At 44.8% G+C, this 18,667-nt stretch overlaps 1 protein-coding gene across 16 annotated transcripts in view; it reads left to right on the top strand.

The window, feature by feature from the left end:
• snx14 (sorting nexin 14) overlaps window positions 1-18,667 on the top strand; it is a 278,601-nt gene that overhangs the window by 148,874 nt on the left and 111,060 nt on the right. For 14 of the 16 annotated variants that reach the window (XR_015077589.1, XR_015077591.1, XM_085982067.1 and 11 more), the window contains 3 exons: window positions 6,714-6,797; window positions 8,499-8,599; window positions 16,986-17,097. Coding sequence is in view for 13 of the 16 variants with exons in the window: in XM_085982067.1 (XP_085838193.1) it covers window positions 6,714-6,797; window positions 8,499-8,599; window positions 16,986-17,097 (297 nt within the window). In the remaining 3 variants the exon portion in view is untranslated. Of the gene's footprint in view, window positions 1-6,713; window positions 6,798-8,498; window positions 8,600-16,985; window positions 17,098-17,480; window positions 17,767-18,667 lie in introns of all 16 variants that reach the window. The other 2 variants (XR_015077590.1, XM_085982066.1) reach the window with 2 other exon arrangements.

Raw genomic sequence — 18,667 nt, 5'->3', positions numbered from 1 at the left:
CCGTAACCCTTAATTCCCTTTACTTCTAGGAAACTATCTATTTCTGCTTTAAATTTATTTAATGATGTAGCTTCCACAGCTTTCTGCGGCAGCAAATTCCACAAACCTACCACCCTCTGAGTGAAGAAGTTTCTCCTCATCTCAGTTTTGAAAGAGCAGCCCCTTATTCTAAGATTATGCCCCCTAGTTCTAGTTTCACCCATCATTGGGAACATCCTCCCCGCATCCACCCGATCAAGCCCCTTCACAATCTTATATGTTTCAATAAGATCGCCTCTCATTCTTCTGAACTCCAATGAGTAGAGTCCCAATCTACTCAACCTCTCCTCATATGACCACCCCCTCATCCCCGGGATTAACCGAGTGAACCTTCTTTGTACTGACTCGAGAGCAAGTATGTCTTTTCTTAAGTATGGACACCAAAACTGTATGCAGTATTCCAGGTGCGGTCTCACCAATACCTTGTACAACTGCAGCAATACCTCCCTGTTTTTATATTCTATCCCCCTAGCAATAAAAGCCAACATTCCATTGGCCTTCTTGATCACTTGCTGCACCTGCATACTAACTTTTTGAGTTTCATGCACCAGGACTCCCAGATCCCTTTGTACTACAGTACTTTCCAGTTTCTTGCCATTAAGATAATAACTTGCTCTATGATTTTTCCTGCCAAAGTGCATAACCTCACACTTTCCAGTATTGTATTCCATCTGCCAAATCTCTGCCCACTTACTTAGCCTGTCTATGTCCCTTTGCAGGTTTTTTATGTCCTCCTCACTCACTACTTTCCCTCCCATCTTTGTATCATCTGCAAACTTTGATATGTTACACTTGGTCCCCTCCTCCAAATCGTTAATATAGATTGTAAAGAGTTGGGGACCCAGCACTGACCCCTGCGGAACACCACTAGTTACTGATTGCCAGTCTGAGAACGAACCATTTATCCCAACTCTCTGCTTTCTGTTAGAGAGCCAATCCTCCACCCACGCCAGAATATTACCCCCAATCCCGTGATTTTTTATCTTGAGCAATAATCTTTTGTGTGGCACCTTGTCAAATGCCTTTTGGAAGTCTAAATACACTACGTCCGCTGGTTCCCCTTTATCCACCCTGTATGTTACTTCCTCAAAGAACTCAAGCAAATTTGTCAAACATGACTTCCCCTTCATGAAACCATGCTGAGTTTGTCCTATTAAATTATGTTTGTCCAAATGTCCCGTTACTGTCTCCTTAATAATGGACTCTAACATTTTACCAACCACAGATGTTAGGCTAACAGGTCTATAGTTTCCAGCCTTCTGTCTACTGCCCTTTTTAAATAAGGGTGTTACATTAGTAGTTTTCCAATCTGCCGGGACGTTTGCTGAGTCCAGGGAGTTTTGGAAAATTATTACCAATGAATCCACAATCCTTACTGCCACTTCCCTCAAGACCCTAGGATGTAAGCCATCAGGTCCAGCGGATTTATCCGGCTTGAGTCCCATTATTTTACCAAGTACCACTTCCTTAGTGATTTTAATCGTATTTAGCTCCTCCCCCCCTCGAGCCCCCTGTTTGTCCAGTGTTGGGATATTCTTAGTGTCCTCTACTGTAAAGACTGATACAAAATATTTGTTCAGCGTTTTTGCCATCTCCATGTTTCCCACCATTAATTTCCCGGTCTCATCCTCTAAGGGACCAACATTTACTTTAGCCACCCTTTTTCTTTTTATATAACTATAGAAACTTTTGCTATCTGTTTTTATATTTTTTGCTAATTTACTTTCATAATCTATCTTCCCTTTCTTAATCAATTTTTTTTTTGCTGTCTTTTAAAGACTTCCCAATCTTCTATCCTCCCACTAGATTTGGCTACCTTATATGCCCTTGTTTTTAGTCGGATACTATCCTTAATTACTTTACTTAGCCACGGATGGCTATCTTTTCTTTTACACCCTTTTTTCCTCAGTGGAATATATATTTTTTGGAAGTTGTAAAATAACTCCTTAAATGTACATCACTGATCATGTACCGTCTTACCCTTTAATCTATTTTCCCAGTCCACTCTAATCAATTCCGCTCTCATACCTTCATAGTCTCCTTTATTCAAGCTCAGCACGCTTGTTTGAGATCCAACCTTCTCACCCTCTAATTGAATATGGAATTCAACCATGTTATGGTCACTCATTCCAATGGGATCCTTTACTAGGACATTTTTAATTAATCCTGTCTCATTACACAGGACCAAATCTAAGGTTGCTTGCCCCTGGTCGGTTCAGTTACATACTGCTCAAGAAACCCATCCCTAATACACTCAATGAACTCATCCTCAAGGCTGCTCTGCCCAATTTGATTTGTCCAGTTAATATGATAGTTAAAATCCCCCATAATTATAGCTGTTCCCTCATTACAAGCCTCAACTATTTCCTGATTAATAATCCGTCCAACAGAGTTGCAACTGTTCGGAGGCCTATAGACTACGCCCACTAATGTTTTTTTCCCCTTATTATTCCTTCTCTCCACCCAAACTGTTTCACTATCCTGCTCCTTTGACCCAATATCATTTCTCTGTATTACAGTGATTCCTTCCTTTATTAACATAGCCACCCCACCTCCCCTCCCTTCCTGCCTGTCCTTCCTGATTGTTAAATAACCTGGTATGTTTAATTCCCAGTCATGGTCGCCCTGCAGCCATGTTTCTATAATGGCTACAAGATCATACCCATATGTAGTTATTTGTGCCGTTAACTCATTCATTTTGTTACGAATGCTATGTGCATTCAGATAAAGAACTTTCAAATATGTTTTGTGACACTTAGTTCCTGTTTTTTCCCCTTTTACTACTTTACCTTTTACTCCATACCTTCTGTCCCTCCCTGACACATTCTGTTTTTTTATTCCCCCACTGCTACCTAAGTCTATGACCTTCTCCGTTGTCATTTCTATTATTTGCTCTCTAGAAACCTCCCCCCACTAATTAGTTTAAAGCCCTCTCTACAGCCCTAGTTATATGATTTGCCAGGACTCTAGTCCCAGCACTGGCCAAGTGGAGTCCGCCCCAACGGAACAGCTCCTTCCTGTCCCAGTACTGGTGCCAGTGTCCCAAGAAGCAAAACCCATTTCTCCCACACCAGTCTTTGAGCCACGCATTTAACTCTTTAATTTTATTTATCCTAGCCAAATTCGCTCGTGGCTCAGGTAATAACCCAGAGATTATTACCCTTGAGGTTCTGTTTTTTAATTTGACCCCTAGCTGCTCATACTCCTTTAACAGAACCGCCTTCCTTGTCCTATCTACATCGTTTGTACCAACATGGACTACGACAACTGGATCCTCCCCCTCCCACTCCAAGTTTCTTTCCAGCCCAGAGGAGATGTCCTTAACCCTGGCACCGGGCAAGCAACACAGCCTTCGGGACTCCCGCTCTTGACTGCAGAGAACCCTATCTATCCCCCTAATGATACTATCCCCTACCACTACAACATTTCTTTTTACTCCCTCCACTTGAATGGCCCTCTGTACCACGGTGCTGTGGCCAGGTTGCTCATCCTCCCTGCAGTCCCCGCTCCCGCCCTCACAGGGAGTAAGAACCTCGATCCTGCTTGACAAGAGCAAGGGCTGCGGTTCCTTCAACGCTTCCTCCTGGAACCCTGTACCTGCCTCGTAGTCACACCGTCCTGTCCCTGACCACGGACTACATCTGCATTAATTAATTTCATAGGTGTGACCACCTCCTGAAACATAGAGTCCAGGAACTTCTACCCCTCCCTGATGTGTCGCAGTGTCTGAAGCTCAGTCTCCAGCTCTTTAACATGGAGCTTGAGTTCTTCTAGCAGCAAACACTTATCGCAAATGTAATCACCGTGAGCCTCAATGGGGTCCACCGGCTCCCACATTTCGCAACTGTGACACATCACCTGTTCACCCATATCTATGTAATTAATTAAATTTCTTATTAGTTATGAAGACCCTCTGCCCCGATGTAGATAATATTACACCACTATTCAATAGGACTTACCAACTTAAAGGTATAAAAGAGGAGGAAGAAAACCAACCAACCAGCTGATCGCCAACCTCCTCCTTGAATACTGTCTGTGGGGCCTGTTTGGTTGACTTGTCGCGCTGCTCCGCCTCCGCAGTGCTGTCTGAGCCTGGGAGCGGGGAACAAAACAGAGCAAAAAACACACCCTCACCTCCCAGTTGCCCGAACTCTCCACTTACCAAACTCTCGCAGCACTCAATGCACAGCACTCTGTGCACCAGCACTAGTCCCGCCCCTTTTATACCCGGATTCTACTTCCGGTTTAAACTCCCCAGCAGTCTAATATACACTTAAAAAATTAAACTCACTTCAAATAATTAACTTTTTAACACACTAAAATTCACAAAATACACTTAAATGACTTTTCTCCCACTTACCAAACTCTCGCAGCACTCAATGCACAGCATTGCTGTGGGTGATGCTAGGACTGTGCACGGCGCCGAAGGAGGATCTACAGTCGTCGGCCACGGAAATGGTTTACAGTCAGCCACTTCGAGTTCCAGGCGAGTTCCTGCCGTCCCCTACGCGGCCGTGGTCTGCAGCCAGTCAGCGAGAGGCCCATCGGGACGCGGCTCAGTGTTTCCGCCCAGTTCCGACCTCGCAGCACGGTTTGCCTTCTTCCAACATCCCTGGGGAGCTGTCAAAGGCCAAGTTCGTCTTTGTGCGCCAAGACGGCCATCGTACCCCGCTCGCACCTCCTTATGCAGGTCCGTTCCAGGTTCTACAGACCGGGGACAAGAGTTTTGTGATCGACGTCGGGGGCAAGCCTGATCACATCTCTGTTGATCGCCTCAAACCTGCGCACCTGGACCTCGAACAGCTGATCGAACTGGCGCAGCCTCCGGGGCCGGCCGTCGCTACGCCTAACCGCACCGTGCTACCTGCCAGCTCGCCACCTGCTCAGCGTTTTCCTCTCCGGGAATTTAGGAGTCGGTCATACAGGCTTGTCCGACCTCCTCGGCGATTGACTTTCCTCATTAAAGACAATTCTGGGGGGGGGCGTATGTGGCAAAGCCATCAAAGAGACTCTCACAGTAACTTGTACAATTTTCTTTAATCATTATTGTTACCTTTTAATGTTTGCCCTGTTTAAACAGCGCGGGATCGATAAAATCGCGATCTGACACGATGACGTCATCACGTGGGTCGCGGGAAACGTGATGACATCATGACGTCAGGGTTGGAGGGCGTTTCCAGTTAGTCCTCGTGGAGTGAGCTAGTGTACAGAGCTGTTTGGAGTTTCTCCTGCGTTTTTGTTTTGTAATACTTTCAGTGCATTAAACTAAGTTTGTTAACTACCAGTTTAGTTCAGTGTTTTTGTTAGGAGTGCACAGACTCCTACACTGCCATTTTTTTGTTCCCCATTATAAATTCCCCTGATTCTGACTGCAAGGGACCTACGCTTGACTTTACCAATCTTTTTTTCTTCACATATCTATAGAAGCCTTTACAGTCAGTTTTTATGTTCCTTGCAAGCTTACTCTCATAATCTATTTTCCCCCTCTTAATTAATCCCTTTGTCCTCCTTTGCTGAATCCTAAACTGCTCCCAATCCTCAGGTTTGCTGCTTTTTCTGGCCACATTATATACCATTGCTTGGATCTTATGCTATCCCTAATTTCCCTTCGTAGCCATGGTTGAGTCACCTTTTTTGTTTTATTTTTATGCCAAACAGGGATGAACAAATTCTGTAGTTCATCCATGCAATCTTTAAATGTTTGAATTGCCTATCCACCGTCAACCCTTTAAGTAACGTTCCCCAATCCATCCTAGCCAACTTGAGCCTCATACCATCGTAGTTTCCTTTATTTAAATTCAGGACCCTAGTCTCTGAGTCAACTACTTCACTCTCCATTTTAATGAAGAATTCTATCATATTATGATCGCTCCTCCCCAAGGGGCCTCGCACAACAAGATTGCTAATTAATCCTTTCTCATTACATAATACCCAGTCTAAGATGGCCTGATCGCTAGTTGGTTCCTCGACATATTGGGCCAGGAAACCATCGCGTATACACTCTAGGAATTCCTCCTCCACAGTATTGTTACTAATTTGGTTAGCCCAATCTATATGTAGATTAAAGTCACTCATGATAACTGCTGTGTCCTTATTGCACGCGTCTTTAATTTCCCATTTAATGCCATTCCCAACCTCAGCATTACTGTTTGGAGGTCTATATACCACTCCCACTAACGTTTTCTGCCCCTTGGTAATTCTCAGCTCTGCCCATACAGATTCCACGTCATCAGAGCTAATATCCTTTCTTACTACTGTATTGTGTTAATCTCTTTAACCAGCAATGCTACCCCACCTCCTTTTCCTTTTTTCCTGTCCTTCCTGAATATTGAACAATGCAGCACCCCCTCAGCATTGCACTGAAGTATCAGCCAGATTATGTGCTCAGGTCCTGGAGTGGGGCTTGAACACTCAAACTTCTAACTGAGGCAAGCTGACACTTCATTCTCATTATTTAGTGAGCACCTTTTGTCACCGGTTTTTTTCACACTGTCTGCTTCTGTATAATAGCACAGGTTGTTGCTGACATTTTCATGGTCTGACCACACAATGGTAGCTGCTCCTTGAAGCATGTTTAATTATAACTGCAGGAATTATTCTGGTTCTACTTTTACAATTTAATACATTCATTTTTGGATACAACCCTGCTCTGTTAATTCTCTTCTGCTTTTCAGAGGGTCATGAAAATGAACACTGCTCTGTTTACCGAAGATATTTTGAATTCTATGTTCTGGAGTCAAAGCTTACAGAATTTCACGGTAAAGTTTTGAAGAAAATGTAATACGCTTAGCGAATTGCTTCCACTCTTGAATTTTAATAGGAATCTCCTTGTTGCTGCTCAGCATGGTGAAGACTGCTGCACACAAGGGCACTGTACTGGTCCTCAGCGTTATGAGGGCTACTGCACACAAGGGCATTGTACTGGTCCTCAGCATGGTGAAGACTACTGCACACAAGGGCACTGTACTGGTCCTCAGCATGGTGAAGACTACTGCACACAAGGGCACTGCACTGGTCCTCAGCATGGTGAAGGTTACTGCACACAAGGGCACTGTACTGGTCCTCAGCATGATGAAGGTTACTACACACAAGGGCACTGTACTGGTCCTCAGCATGGTGAAGACTACTGCACACAAGGGCACTGTACTGGTCCTCAGCATGGTGAAGACTACTGCACACAAGGGCACTGCACTGGTCCTCAGCATGATGAAGGTTACTACACACAAGGGCACTGTACTGGTCCTCAGCATGGTGAAGACTACTGCACACAAGGGCACTGTACTGGTCCTCAGCATGGTGAAGACTACTGCACACAAGGGCACTGTACTGGTCCTCAGCATGATGAAGGTTACTACACACAAGGGCACTGTACTGCTTATGTAGCCTAACTTAGGGTAGATTTTGGTTAGAACTGATCTTAACGTGGGAAATTCTGGGATGCGAAACAGAAATAGCTCCTGGCACCTCTGCAGTATTAGTGATCTTGATGAAGATTTTCAATGTAATATCTGAACTGAGGCTGGTAGAAAGATTAAAATTGAAAGATTGCATTTGTAGAAGCTTAGCAACTGAGCAGATGAATCACAGATAGGAACTGGAAAGTAACAAAATTGGAAATATTTTTTGTTAAATGTCTAGGCGTATTTGAGCAAATGTTGGAAGTATTGCCACAAGCAAACAAAATATTTGAGTTATGTAACTATACCTGAAGAATGCAAGTCCAGGGAAGCAATGCTGACCATCATTAGTAAAACCACATGTGGAACTTCATGTTTCAAAGACATAGCTGATGAAAGGATTCAAAGAGCACAGTTCTAGATCTTAGATTGTTGAGTAATGAAGAGGCTAAGGAAGATAAATATGTTTTCATTGGACAACAAGTTGTGGGGAAGGAGGAAACATAATTGGTTCGTATATAACAAAAGGAAGGGTAGAAAATGTAGGCAGATTTTTGTATTGGCACATAGAAGCAATCTGTGCTATACCATATTCACAATCAGAGTATATGAGAACTATCCAAAGTAACCAGAAGGTAAATTTAAGTAATAACTAATCCGTGCTTAGTGCTGCCAAATATATGGAATGAAATGCTTCTCTATTATACTAAATACTGACTTGACAAAATGGAATTTTGGTCAGATCCTCATTAAGCAGGGAGTAGAGCATTATTGTGCTTGAGGTAGGAAAGTGTGTTTTTAAACTGGCTCGATTAAGTCTAGAAACAGGACCTGGATGATGAAGCAAGCTAGGTGGACTGAATGACCTTTATTTGGCCCTTATTTCTTATGGGCTCAATTCAAAAATCAAAAACACTTCAGAGCTAATCACTATCAGATGTATATAAGATGCAAATGGACAACACCCAAGTTCTTGCATTTTGCTAATGGTTTAGCTCATTAGGTAGAAAACTACAAGGTTGCATGTGCGTCAGCGACTCATTTGCTGGTTTGTGTTTTTAGGATCTTTCCCTGATGCGCAGCTTCCTTCAAAGAGACTCATCGGCCCCAAGAACTACGAGTTCCTAATGTCTAAGCGAGAGGAGTTTCAGGAATACCTGCAGGTACATCAGTTTAACTTGTCCATGCATTCTAAAGTGCTTTCCGTGTACTGAGCACGACTAAAAACAATCAGTTCAATTACATTGTCTTAACTTAGGTTAACATGCCTGATTGCACTACTGAGAGAGAGTTCCAAAGCAAGAATGCATTTGAGCTACAGAGAATGTCCAAAACTTCAAGCGTCTATGTGCAAATCTCCAAGATGGTGTTTATTTGATGATTTGTCTCTTCCTCCAATTTTTGTTGTTCCCCACCTTGAGGAGCTGACTCTTGGGCTCCTCTCTGACACTTTCTACAAGTGGGTGTTTGTGGTGAATTTGCATGGTAATTGTCACAAAGGCACTGAAGCTAATTGTAGTGCTCCTATTGCCACTCTGGTTGAGATCAGAAAACTCAGCCTGGTTTTACGAAGGGAAAGTCATGTTTGACAAATTTGCTTGAATTCTTTGAGGACGTAACATACAGGGTGGATAAAGGGGAACCAGTGGACGTAGTGTATTTAGACTTCCAAAAGGCATTTGACAAGGTGCCACACAAAAGATTATTGCTCAAGATAAAAAATCACGGGATTGGGGGTAATATTCTGGCGTGGGTGGAGGATTGGCTCTCTAACAGAAAGTAGAGAGTTGGGATAAATGGTTCATTCTCAGACTGGCAATCAGTAACTAGTGGTGTTCCGCAGGGGTCAGTGCTGGGTCCCCAACTCTTTACAATCTATATTAACGATTTGGAGGAGGGGACGAGTGTAACATATCAAAGTTTGCAGATGATACAAAGATGGGAGGGAAAGTAGTGAGTGAGGAGGACATAAAAAACCTGCAAAGTGACATAGACAGGCTAAGTAAGTGGGCAGAGATTTGGCAGATGGAATACAATACTGGAGAGTGTGAGGTTATGCACTTTGGTAGGAAAAATCGTAGAGCAAGTTATTATCTTAATGGCAAGAAACTGGAAAGTACTGAAGTACAAAGGGATCTGGGGGTCCTGGTGCACGAAACACAAAAAGTTAGTATGCAGGTGCAGCAAGTGATCAAGAAGGCCAATGGAATGTTGGCTTTTACTGCTAGGGGGATAGAATATAAAAACAGGGAGGTATTGCTGCAGTTGTACAAGGTATTGGTGAGACCGCACCTGGAATACTGCATACAGTTTTGGTGTCCATACTTAAGAAAAGACATACTTGCTTTCGAGTCAGTACAAAGAAGGTTCACTCGGTTAATCCCGGGGATGAGGGGGTGGTCATATGAGGAGAGGTCGAGTAGATTGGGACTCTACTCATTGGAGTTCAGAAGAATGAGAGGCGATCTTATTGAAACATATATTGAAACACAGCACGGTGGCATAGTGGTTAGCACTGTTGCCTCACAGCACCAGAGACCCGGGTTCGAATCCGGCCTTGGGTGACTGTCTGTGTGGAGTTTGCACATTCTCCCCGTGTTTGCGTGGGTTTCCTCCGGGTGCTCCGGTTTCCTCCCACAGTCCAAAGATGTGCGGGTTAGGTTGATTGGTTATGATAAAAAATTGACCCTTAGTGTTAGGGGGATTAAATACGTGGGGTTACGGGGATAGGGTGGGATATGTGTCGGTGCAGGCTCGATGGGCCGAAATGGCCTCTATCTGCACTGTGTGGGGTTTCTGTGATTCTGTGATTGTGAAGGGACTTGATCGGGTGGATGCGGTGAGGATGTTCCCAATGATGGGTGAAACTAGAACTAGGGGGCATAATCTTAGAATAAGGGGCTGCTCTTTCAAAACTGAGATGAGGAGAAACTTCTTCACTCAGAGGGTGGTAGGTTTGTGGAACTTGCTGCCCCAGAAAGCTGTGGAAGCTACATCATTAAATAAATTTAAAACAGAAATAGATAGTTTCCTAGAAGTAAAGGGAATTAAGGGTTATGGGGAGCGGGCAGGAAATTGGACATGAGTCTAGGTTCAGAATGGTCATGGCCCTGTGGGTAGTGGAGCGGGCCCAGGGGCCGTGTAGCCTGGTTCTACTCCTACTTCTTGTGTTCTAATTCTGTGTTAGATTTCAGGAGATGGTTTTATTCCTGTTCCTGGCTGGGGTGGAGATCGCCTTTACAGAAGGTAAGTACTGTAGAAAATATAGGGACAGAGTGATCTCCTGGACGAGTTTCGATCGCCTAGATGGGTTGGAGAGGAATTTCCCAGATTTTTTTCTCCCAAATTGACCATTGGGGTTTTTTATCTGGTTTTTTGCCTCTCCCGGGAGATCACATGGGTTCAGGTGGGATGGAGAGTGATAGAAGATTTGAGGTTAGGATCAGATCAGCCATGATCTTATTGAATGGTGGAGCAGGCTCGAGGGGCCGATTGGCCTACTCCTGCTCCTATTTCTTATGTTCTTATGTTCTTATTAGGGCTTGAACCTGGAACCTTCCTGGTAGTATGACTCAATATGATCCCCAAGATAGTCAATTAACTTTGAACTCTCTCAAAATCTGTATGGACGAGGATGGCGATCTCGCCCATCTTACCCATCCAGAAAGAGAAACCATCGCAGCCCCCAACTGACTCAATAATGACTAAAGTTTTAACCTTCACCTGGAAGTCAATTCCAAGTGTTGATTGCTATGGGGGAACGGCCAGGGTGAGAGAGCGTAATAGTTTTAATGGTGACTAGGATGTCAAAGGTGGAGGTGAGGGTGTGGTTGAGCAGATCAGTAGCTGCAGAAATATCATGGTGAATGGGGGGCCAAAGGCTAGACAGTGTTATGTTCATTAATAAGTAGACATTCTTATTATGAACACAGCTAGCTTTTGCTAGACACTTTTATTGAGCACATGTGGACTTGTACAGCATCTAGTAGAGGCTTCCATCTTGACTGCTGCCTTCTGGGTAGCCTAGCCTCATGGGTAATGTAGTCTTAACATAATGTATAGCTGGGTAGTGTAGTCTTATACATACAGCTATATACAGCTCTACTGCTCCACCTAGTGTCCACCACAGAATGACATGTTATTGATCACTACAGACAGTAGAGATTTTGAAAGTGCAGTTGTAAGTGTATTGGGAGAGAGATTTTTCCGGGCCTGACACAGAAGGAAGTAGGGTTGGGAGGGGGAAGGTGGATGTGGGTGGAGAGAGATACAAGGAATTGATCAGAGATGGCCTTATCTGTGATTGACACAATGGGAGTAACGAGGCCCCGTGAGATGGCAAGATCAAGGGGGTGGTCGTAAATATGGTTTGGGGAGTTTACATGGTGGGAGAGATTAAGGGAGGCTAGGAGGGCTGTGAACTCAGAGGAGAGAGCGCATGATGAATTGAGATGGAGGTTGAAATCACCGAGGATGAGTCTTTGCTCGGTGCAGAGGCTGAGGGAGGAAAGCAGTGAAGATATCTCTGAGAACATTTTTATTGTACTTGGGTGGGCAGTAGAGAAGGAGGATTTTAAATGAGAGGTGAGTGGGGTGGAACAAGGTGAGATGCTCAAAGGAGGAGAAAGTGCCGGAGGAGTAGGGGGACAGGGCAAGTGTGATTTGGTGACGAGGGCCACACCGCCACTGCGACGGTCTGGGCGCGGCAGGTGGTGGAAGGTAAAGCCAGGCGGGGTGAAGCTTCATTTAGGGGGAAGATGTCATCATGCCTCAGCCAGGTTTCTGTCAAGGCCATGATTCATATGCAATCATCTACAATAAGCTCATGGATGGCAAGGGCCTTGTTCACAAGTGAATGGACATTCTGGAGGGTGGGTCGGTGATGGCTCACCCACTGTCACTGTCCACAGGGTCAGCGCTGGGAGGGGTGTGTTGGATGGGGAGGAGATAGGCAAGATTCGCCCCCAGTAGGCGCGCTGGGCGGGAAGGTCGGCATGAGAGTAGGATGGGACAGTTGGGGTTGCTGCTCGTAAGGAGGCAGCGATGAGTGCCTCGATGGGCCCTTCGTAGGATGCCAAGAGAGGCACAGGGGGAAGCTGTAGGCGTATCTAAGAGGGAGTCAAGCCTGGGATGGTGGCAGGAGAGTAGGAAGGTCGAAGAGTAATGAAGGGTTGGGTTGGGGATTTGGAAGGAGGCATGATGGCAGGAGAGAGTGGTCTAGGAGGGCTAGAGAGATAAGAAGTAAAAATTATATTGCCACCTGCATCCTCTTCAGAAGACAGGACAAATAAAGCTACCTCACTGTAGAAGAGATGCAGCTATTGCCCATTATAGCATTGTATCTCCGCCCCTGCCTCAGCCCATCTACTACTGAAACCCTCATCCATGCTTTTATTACCTCCGGACTCGACTGTTCCAATGGTCTCCTGGCCGGCCAACCACATTGCAGCGTCCGTAAACTTGAGCACATCCAATACTCTGCGGCCCTTGTCCTAACTTGTACCAAGTCCTGTTCACCCATCACCCCTGTGCTCGCCGACGTACATTGGCTCCCAGTCCAGCAATGCCTTGAATTTAAAATTCTCATCCTTGTGTTCAAATCCCTCCACAGTCTCACCCCTCCCTATCTCTGTAATCTCCTCCAGCCCTACAACCCTCCGAGAACTTTGCAGTCCTCCAATTCTGGCATCTTGTGCATCCCCTTTTTCCTTCGGCCCTCCTTAAGCGGCCGTGCCTTGAGCTGTCTAGGTCCTAAGCTCTGGAATTTCCTCCTTAAACCTCTCATTGCTGCCTCTCCCTCCAAGACGCTCCTTAAAAACCTACCTCTTTGACCAAACTTTTGGTCACCTGTCCTAATATCTCCTTATGTGGCTCGCTGTCAAATTTTGTTTATAACGCTCCTGTGAAGTGTCTTGGGACTATTTACTATGTTAAAGGCGCTATATTAATGCAAGATGATGTTGTAGCAATCACCTCTGACAAACTGATGGCTTGTTCTTGTGAGAGAATGACCTTGGACTTTGGACAGTGCTTTCTGCCTACTCTTGTCTCTAGTGTCTAGGGTCAGTATGCTGAGCCGCTACCAATTCCACTCAGCTTGCACTTCCTGGATTGTTGTATACTGAGTGACTCTCTCTGGATGACTGTCTGTGGGTAACTTTCCGTATGCCTGTACTGTACTTGGAGCTGTAACAGCAGGTTCACTGTACAGTCTGACACCCTGACCTGGTACAGATTGGTGGAGATCCTGGCCCTGCACAATCCTAGGAGTATAGGAACAGGAGTAGGCCATTCAGCCCCTCGAGTCTGCTCGGTCATTCAATTAGATCATGGCTGATTTGTACCTTAACTCCATCCACGCGCCTTGATCCCGTAACCCTTAATACCTTTGCCTAACAGCAAATCGATCAATCTCAGTTTTCAAATTTTCAATTGACCCCCAGCCGCGACAGCTTTTTGGGGGAGAGAGTTCCCGATTTCCACCACCCTTTGTGTGAAGAAGTGCTTTCTGACCGTCCCTGAATAGCCTAACTCTAATTTTAAGGTGATGCCCCCTTGTTCTGGACTCCCCCCCCCCCCCCCCCCCCCCCCCACCAGAGGAAATAGTTTCTCTCTATCTACCCGATCAACTCCTTTAATCATCTTAAACACCTCAATTAGATCACCCCTTAATATTCTATACTCCAGGGAATACAAGCCAAATCTATGCAACCTGCCCTCATAATTTAACCCTTTTAGCCCCGGTATCATTCTGGTGAATGCTCGCATCCATCACAGCCAGGTTGCGCAGAGAATGCATTGGTTCGGATTAGTTTCCAAGTCCCATTTGGTTCCTAATAGCTGACATTCCATCAGTACTTCGACATTCAGATCATTTTACAAAAGTGTATCGTATGTAAATGATACTAAAACTCCCTATTTCATCCATCCAGAATCCATACTAGAGTCTATTATAAAGGATGTGATAACAGGACACTTAAAAAATATCAATGGGATTAGACAAAGTCAACATGGATTTATGAAAGGGAAATCATGTTTGACAAACCTACTGGAGTTTTGAGGATGTAACTGGTAGAATAGATAAGGGAGAACAAGTGGATGTGGTGTATTTGGATTTTCAGAAGGCCTTTGATAAAGTCACAAGAGGTTAGTGTGCAAAAGTAAATTGGGGGTAATATGCTGGCATGGATTGAAAATTGGTTAACAGACAGGAAACAGAGTAGGAATAAATGGGTCTTTTTCGGGGTGGCAGGCGGTGACTAATGGGGTACCGCAGGGATCAGTGCTTGGGCCCCAGCTATTCACAATATATATCAATGATTTGGATGAGGGAACCAAATGTAATATTTCCAAGTTTGCTGACAACATGAAACTAGGTGGGATTGTGAGTTGTGAGGAGGATGCAAAGAGGCTCCAAGGCAATTTAGACAAGTTGAGTGAGTGGGCAAATACATGGCAGATACAGTATAACGTGGATAAATGTGAAAATATCCACTTCGGTAGGAAAAACAGAAAGGCAGAGTATTATTTAAATGGTAGCAAAATACTGCGGATGCTGGAAATTTATTTAAATGGTGATAGATTGGGAAATGTTGATGTACAACGGGACCTGGGTGCCTTTGTACACCAGTCACTGAAAGCAAACATGCAGGGTGCAGCAAGCAGTTAGGAAGGCAAATGGTATGACGGCCTTCATTGCAAGAGGGTTTGAGTACAGGAGCAAGGATGTCTTTCTATGGTTATACAGGACCTTGGTGAGACCACACCTGGAGTACTGTGTGCAGTTTTTGTCTCCTTACCTAAGAAAGGATATACTTGCCATAGAGGGAGTGCAACGAAGGTTCACCAGACTGATTCCTGGGATGGCAGGACTGTCGTATGAGGAGAGATTGGGTCGACTAGGCCTGCATTTACGAGAGTTTAGAAGAATGAGAGGGGATCTCATTGAAATGTGTAAAATTCTGACAGGGCTAGACAGACTGGATGCAGGGAGGATGTTTCCCCTTGCTGGGGGGCTCTAGAATGAGGGGTCACAGTCTCAGGATACGGGGTAGGACATTTAGGACTGAGATGAGAAATGCCTTCACTCAGAGGGTGGTGAACCTTTGGAATTCTCTACCACAGAAGGCTGTGGAGGCCAAGTCACTGAATATAATTAAGAAGGAGACAGATAGATTTCTCGACACAAAAGGCATCGAGGGGTATGGGGAGAGAGCGGGAATATGGTATTGAGATGGAGGATCAGCCATAATTATATTGAATGGCAGAGCAGGCTCGAAGGGCTGAATGGCCTACTCCTGCTCCTATTTTTCTAGTTTCTATACTATACCTATGGGCACATCTTCCCATAAAACATTGTGAATGCGAGCACTCCTTTCTTCTAGAAATTGATTGCTCTTCACCGCGTGCCTTGTTTACCAGTGTCAGACAGGCTCCTTGTTAGCTGTTTGTACACTGATCGGGTGCTGGACCATGTTCTGCGAGCTCAGTTTTGCTGCACAGCTCCCAGCAATCTCCTATCTTGCAGCCGCACTCAGGTCTCCTGGCTGTTACCCAGAACCCAGACTCCTTGGACGATCGGTGACCTGCTTTGTGTCCCAGCTTTGCTGCCTTACATAATATTTAAAGTTCTTGACTTGGCCCTTTAGTGGTTTGCTGGGCTGTGCAGTCTTCAGCTGACAGTGTTGGCTGGTTTGGGGAATCATCTGCCGACTGGACAGTGCCTTGTAACTGCTTTGCCACTTGCTGAGTGGGTGGGACATTATGCAGACTTGTGAGGCTGAAACTGCTTAATGCCACCCACAGCCATCTGACTTCGCATTGTACATTTTTGGCCAAGAGACCATTCCCTTAATTCATTTGAAATGGATCATTCTCCTTTAACATTAATTTAAACATGGACAATTTATTAAATTCTCTTGCTTTGGCAAGGTAACTGAAGACCATTACAGGGTTTTTGCTCGCTATAGTTTTGTTTGTTGAATGTTCAATTCAAAGCTTTACTAGTTTCAGGAAAGCATCGTCATGTAAAGTAATAGTATTGTAGTTGGAAATTTGGCTTTTCAGCAGTGTTCATAAACATGCATTGTGATGAGCTGGATTCATATCAGAAAGTGTCACTGTGGAAAAAGTATGCCAGGCTTTTCTGGATCTCTTTCCCTCGAACTGCGATGATTCACCTTTAAGTAAATGTCCGTGCCATCCTGCAGCCATTTTGTGATTGGGTGTATCCCACTGACGGTGATCGTATTTGAACAACCTAGCTGAAGGCCACGGTATTTTCCAGCATTTTTCTTCAAGGTGCAAAAGGAAATGCAGAAATCGATTGTGGGAAGGAATGGCCTCCGCTTACACTCAAATGTTTCATAACAGTATTCCGGTAGCAATGTTAGCCTAGATTCTCTGGTCGGTGTACATTTTAAAGCCAGCATTAACTTGTTTATATTAAGTGGGTTAAAATAACTCATTCAGAAAATCAAATCTGCAAAGTCTAAATGCTGTATCAAAGCCGTGAAGTTGATTTTATTTTTCTTGAATTTTTATTAATAGAATTTGCTGAAACATCCAGAACTAAGCAACAGCCAGCTTCTGGCAGATTTTCTCTCCCCTGATGGCTGTGAATCACAGTTTCTTGAGAAAATTCTGCCAGATGTAAATCTGGGTGAGTATAATGTCCTCTTGAGACCATGCTGCATGACTTCCTACTGTCTGTAGTTACTTAAAAAAAAAGGTAATTTACTGCTCTGAATGACACGACTGTGAGCAGTGTGGGTTTTAAACATTAAAAAGAAATCAAGGATACAGACACATAGGGGGCGATTTTCCCGCAGGTGTGGGGAATTGTCGGATTCCCCGAATGTCGGGGTTCCGACACGAATCTAAATGGGTCTGCCAGCTGGATGCAATTTTCCCTCAATTGGCCAATTAATTTCCAGCGCGTGGGCACCCTTGCTAATTGACTATTTCCAGTCAGAAAGCCCCACAGTATGATGGCATAATTCGTGGTGCTTTTAAAGTCTACAGCAAGCTTTTCAACCTCTGCAGGCTTCCCAACGAGCCGTCCAGAATGGCAGAGGAGCCTGCAGCAGCTGCTGCCAGTGGCAGACCCTGAGCTGCCGCCAAATTTGACGAAACCTCACTGCAGACATTAGTGGATGGGGTTAGGGCCCACAGGGAGGTCCTCTTCCCTATCTCAGGGAGGAAGAGGCCTCCCAATGAGACCAGGACTGCTTGGATGGAGGTGGCAGCCGAGGTGAACTCTCAGGGAGTCACGCGAAGAACTTGGATGCAGTGCAGGAAGCGATTCCATGACCTTCACCGTACAGGAAAAGTAAGTATGAAGTTTCCATCACCCTCAACCTGATCCCCATTGCCTTTCCCCACCAGCACTCAGCTTTAGCACTCTCTTCCTCCACATCCCAACTGGAGTTCTTTGAGGAAGTAACATATAGGGTGGATAAAGGGGAACCAGTGGACATAGTGTATTTAGACTTCCAAAAGGCATTTGACAAGGTGCCACACAAAAGATTATTGCTTAAGATAAAAAATCACGGGATTGGGGGTAATATTCTGGCATGGATAGAGGATTGGCTATCTAACAGAAGGCAGAGAGTTGGGATAAATGGTTCATTCTCAGACTGGCAATCAGTAACTAGTGATGTTCCGCAGGGGTCAGTGCTGGGTCCCCAACTCTTTACAATCTATATTAACGATTTGGAGGAGGGGACCGAGTGTAACATATCAAAATTTGCAGTTGATACTAAGATGGGAGGGAAAGTAGTGAGTGAGGAGGACATAAAAAACCTGCAAGGGGACATAGACAGGCTAAGTAAGTGGGCAGAGATTTGGCAGATGGAATACAATACTGGAAAGTGTGAGGTTATGCACTTTGGCAGGAAAAATCGTAGAGCAAGTTATTATCTTAATGGCAAGAAACTGGAAAGTACTGAAGTACAAAGGGATCTGGGGGTCCTGGTGCCCGAAACTCAAAAGGTTAGTATGCAGGTGCAGCAAGTGATTAAGAAGGCCAATGGAATGTTGACTTTCATTGCTAGGGGGATAGAATATAAAAATAGGGAGGTATTGCTTCAGTTGTACAAGGTATTGGTGAGACCGCACCTGGAATACTGCATACAGTTTTGGTGTCCATACTTAAGAAAAGACATACTTGCTCTCGAGTCAGTACAAAGAAGGTTCACTCGGTTAATCCCGGGGATGAGGGTGTGGTCATA

This window comes from Somniosus microcephalus, chromosome 3 (assembly GCF_052327205.1).
Source record: "Somniosus microcephalus isolate GS21.2 chromosome 3, FLI_Smic_1.0, whole genome shotgun sequence".
Classification (NCBI taxonomy): domain Eukaryota; kingdom Metazoa; phylum Chordata; class Chondrichthyes; order Squaliformes; family Somniosidae; genus Somniosus; species Somniosus microcephalus.
This window is presented reverse-complemented; position numbering and strand designations above follow the sequence as displayed.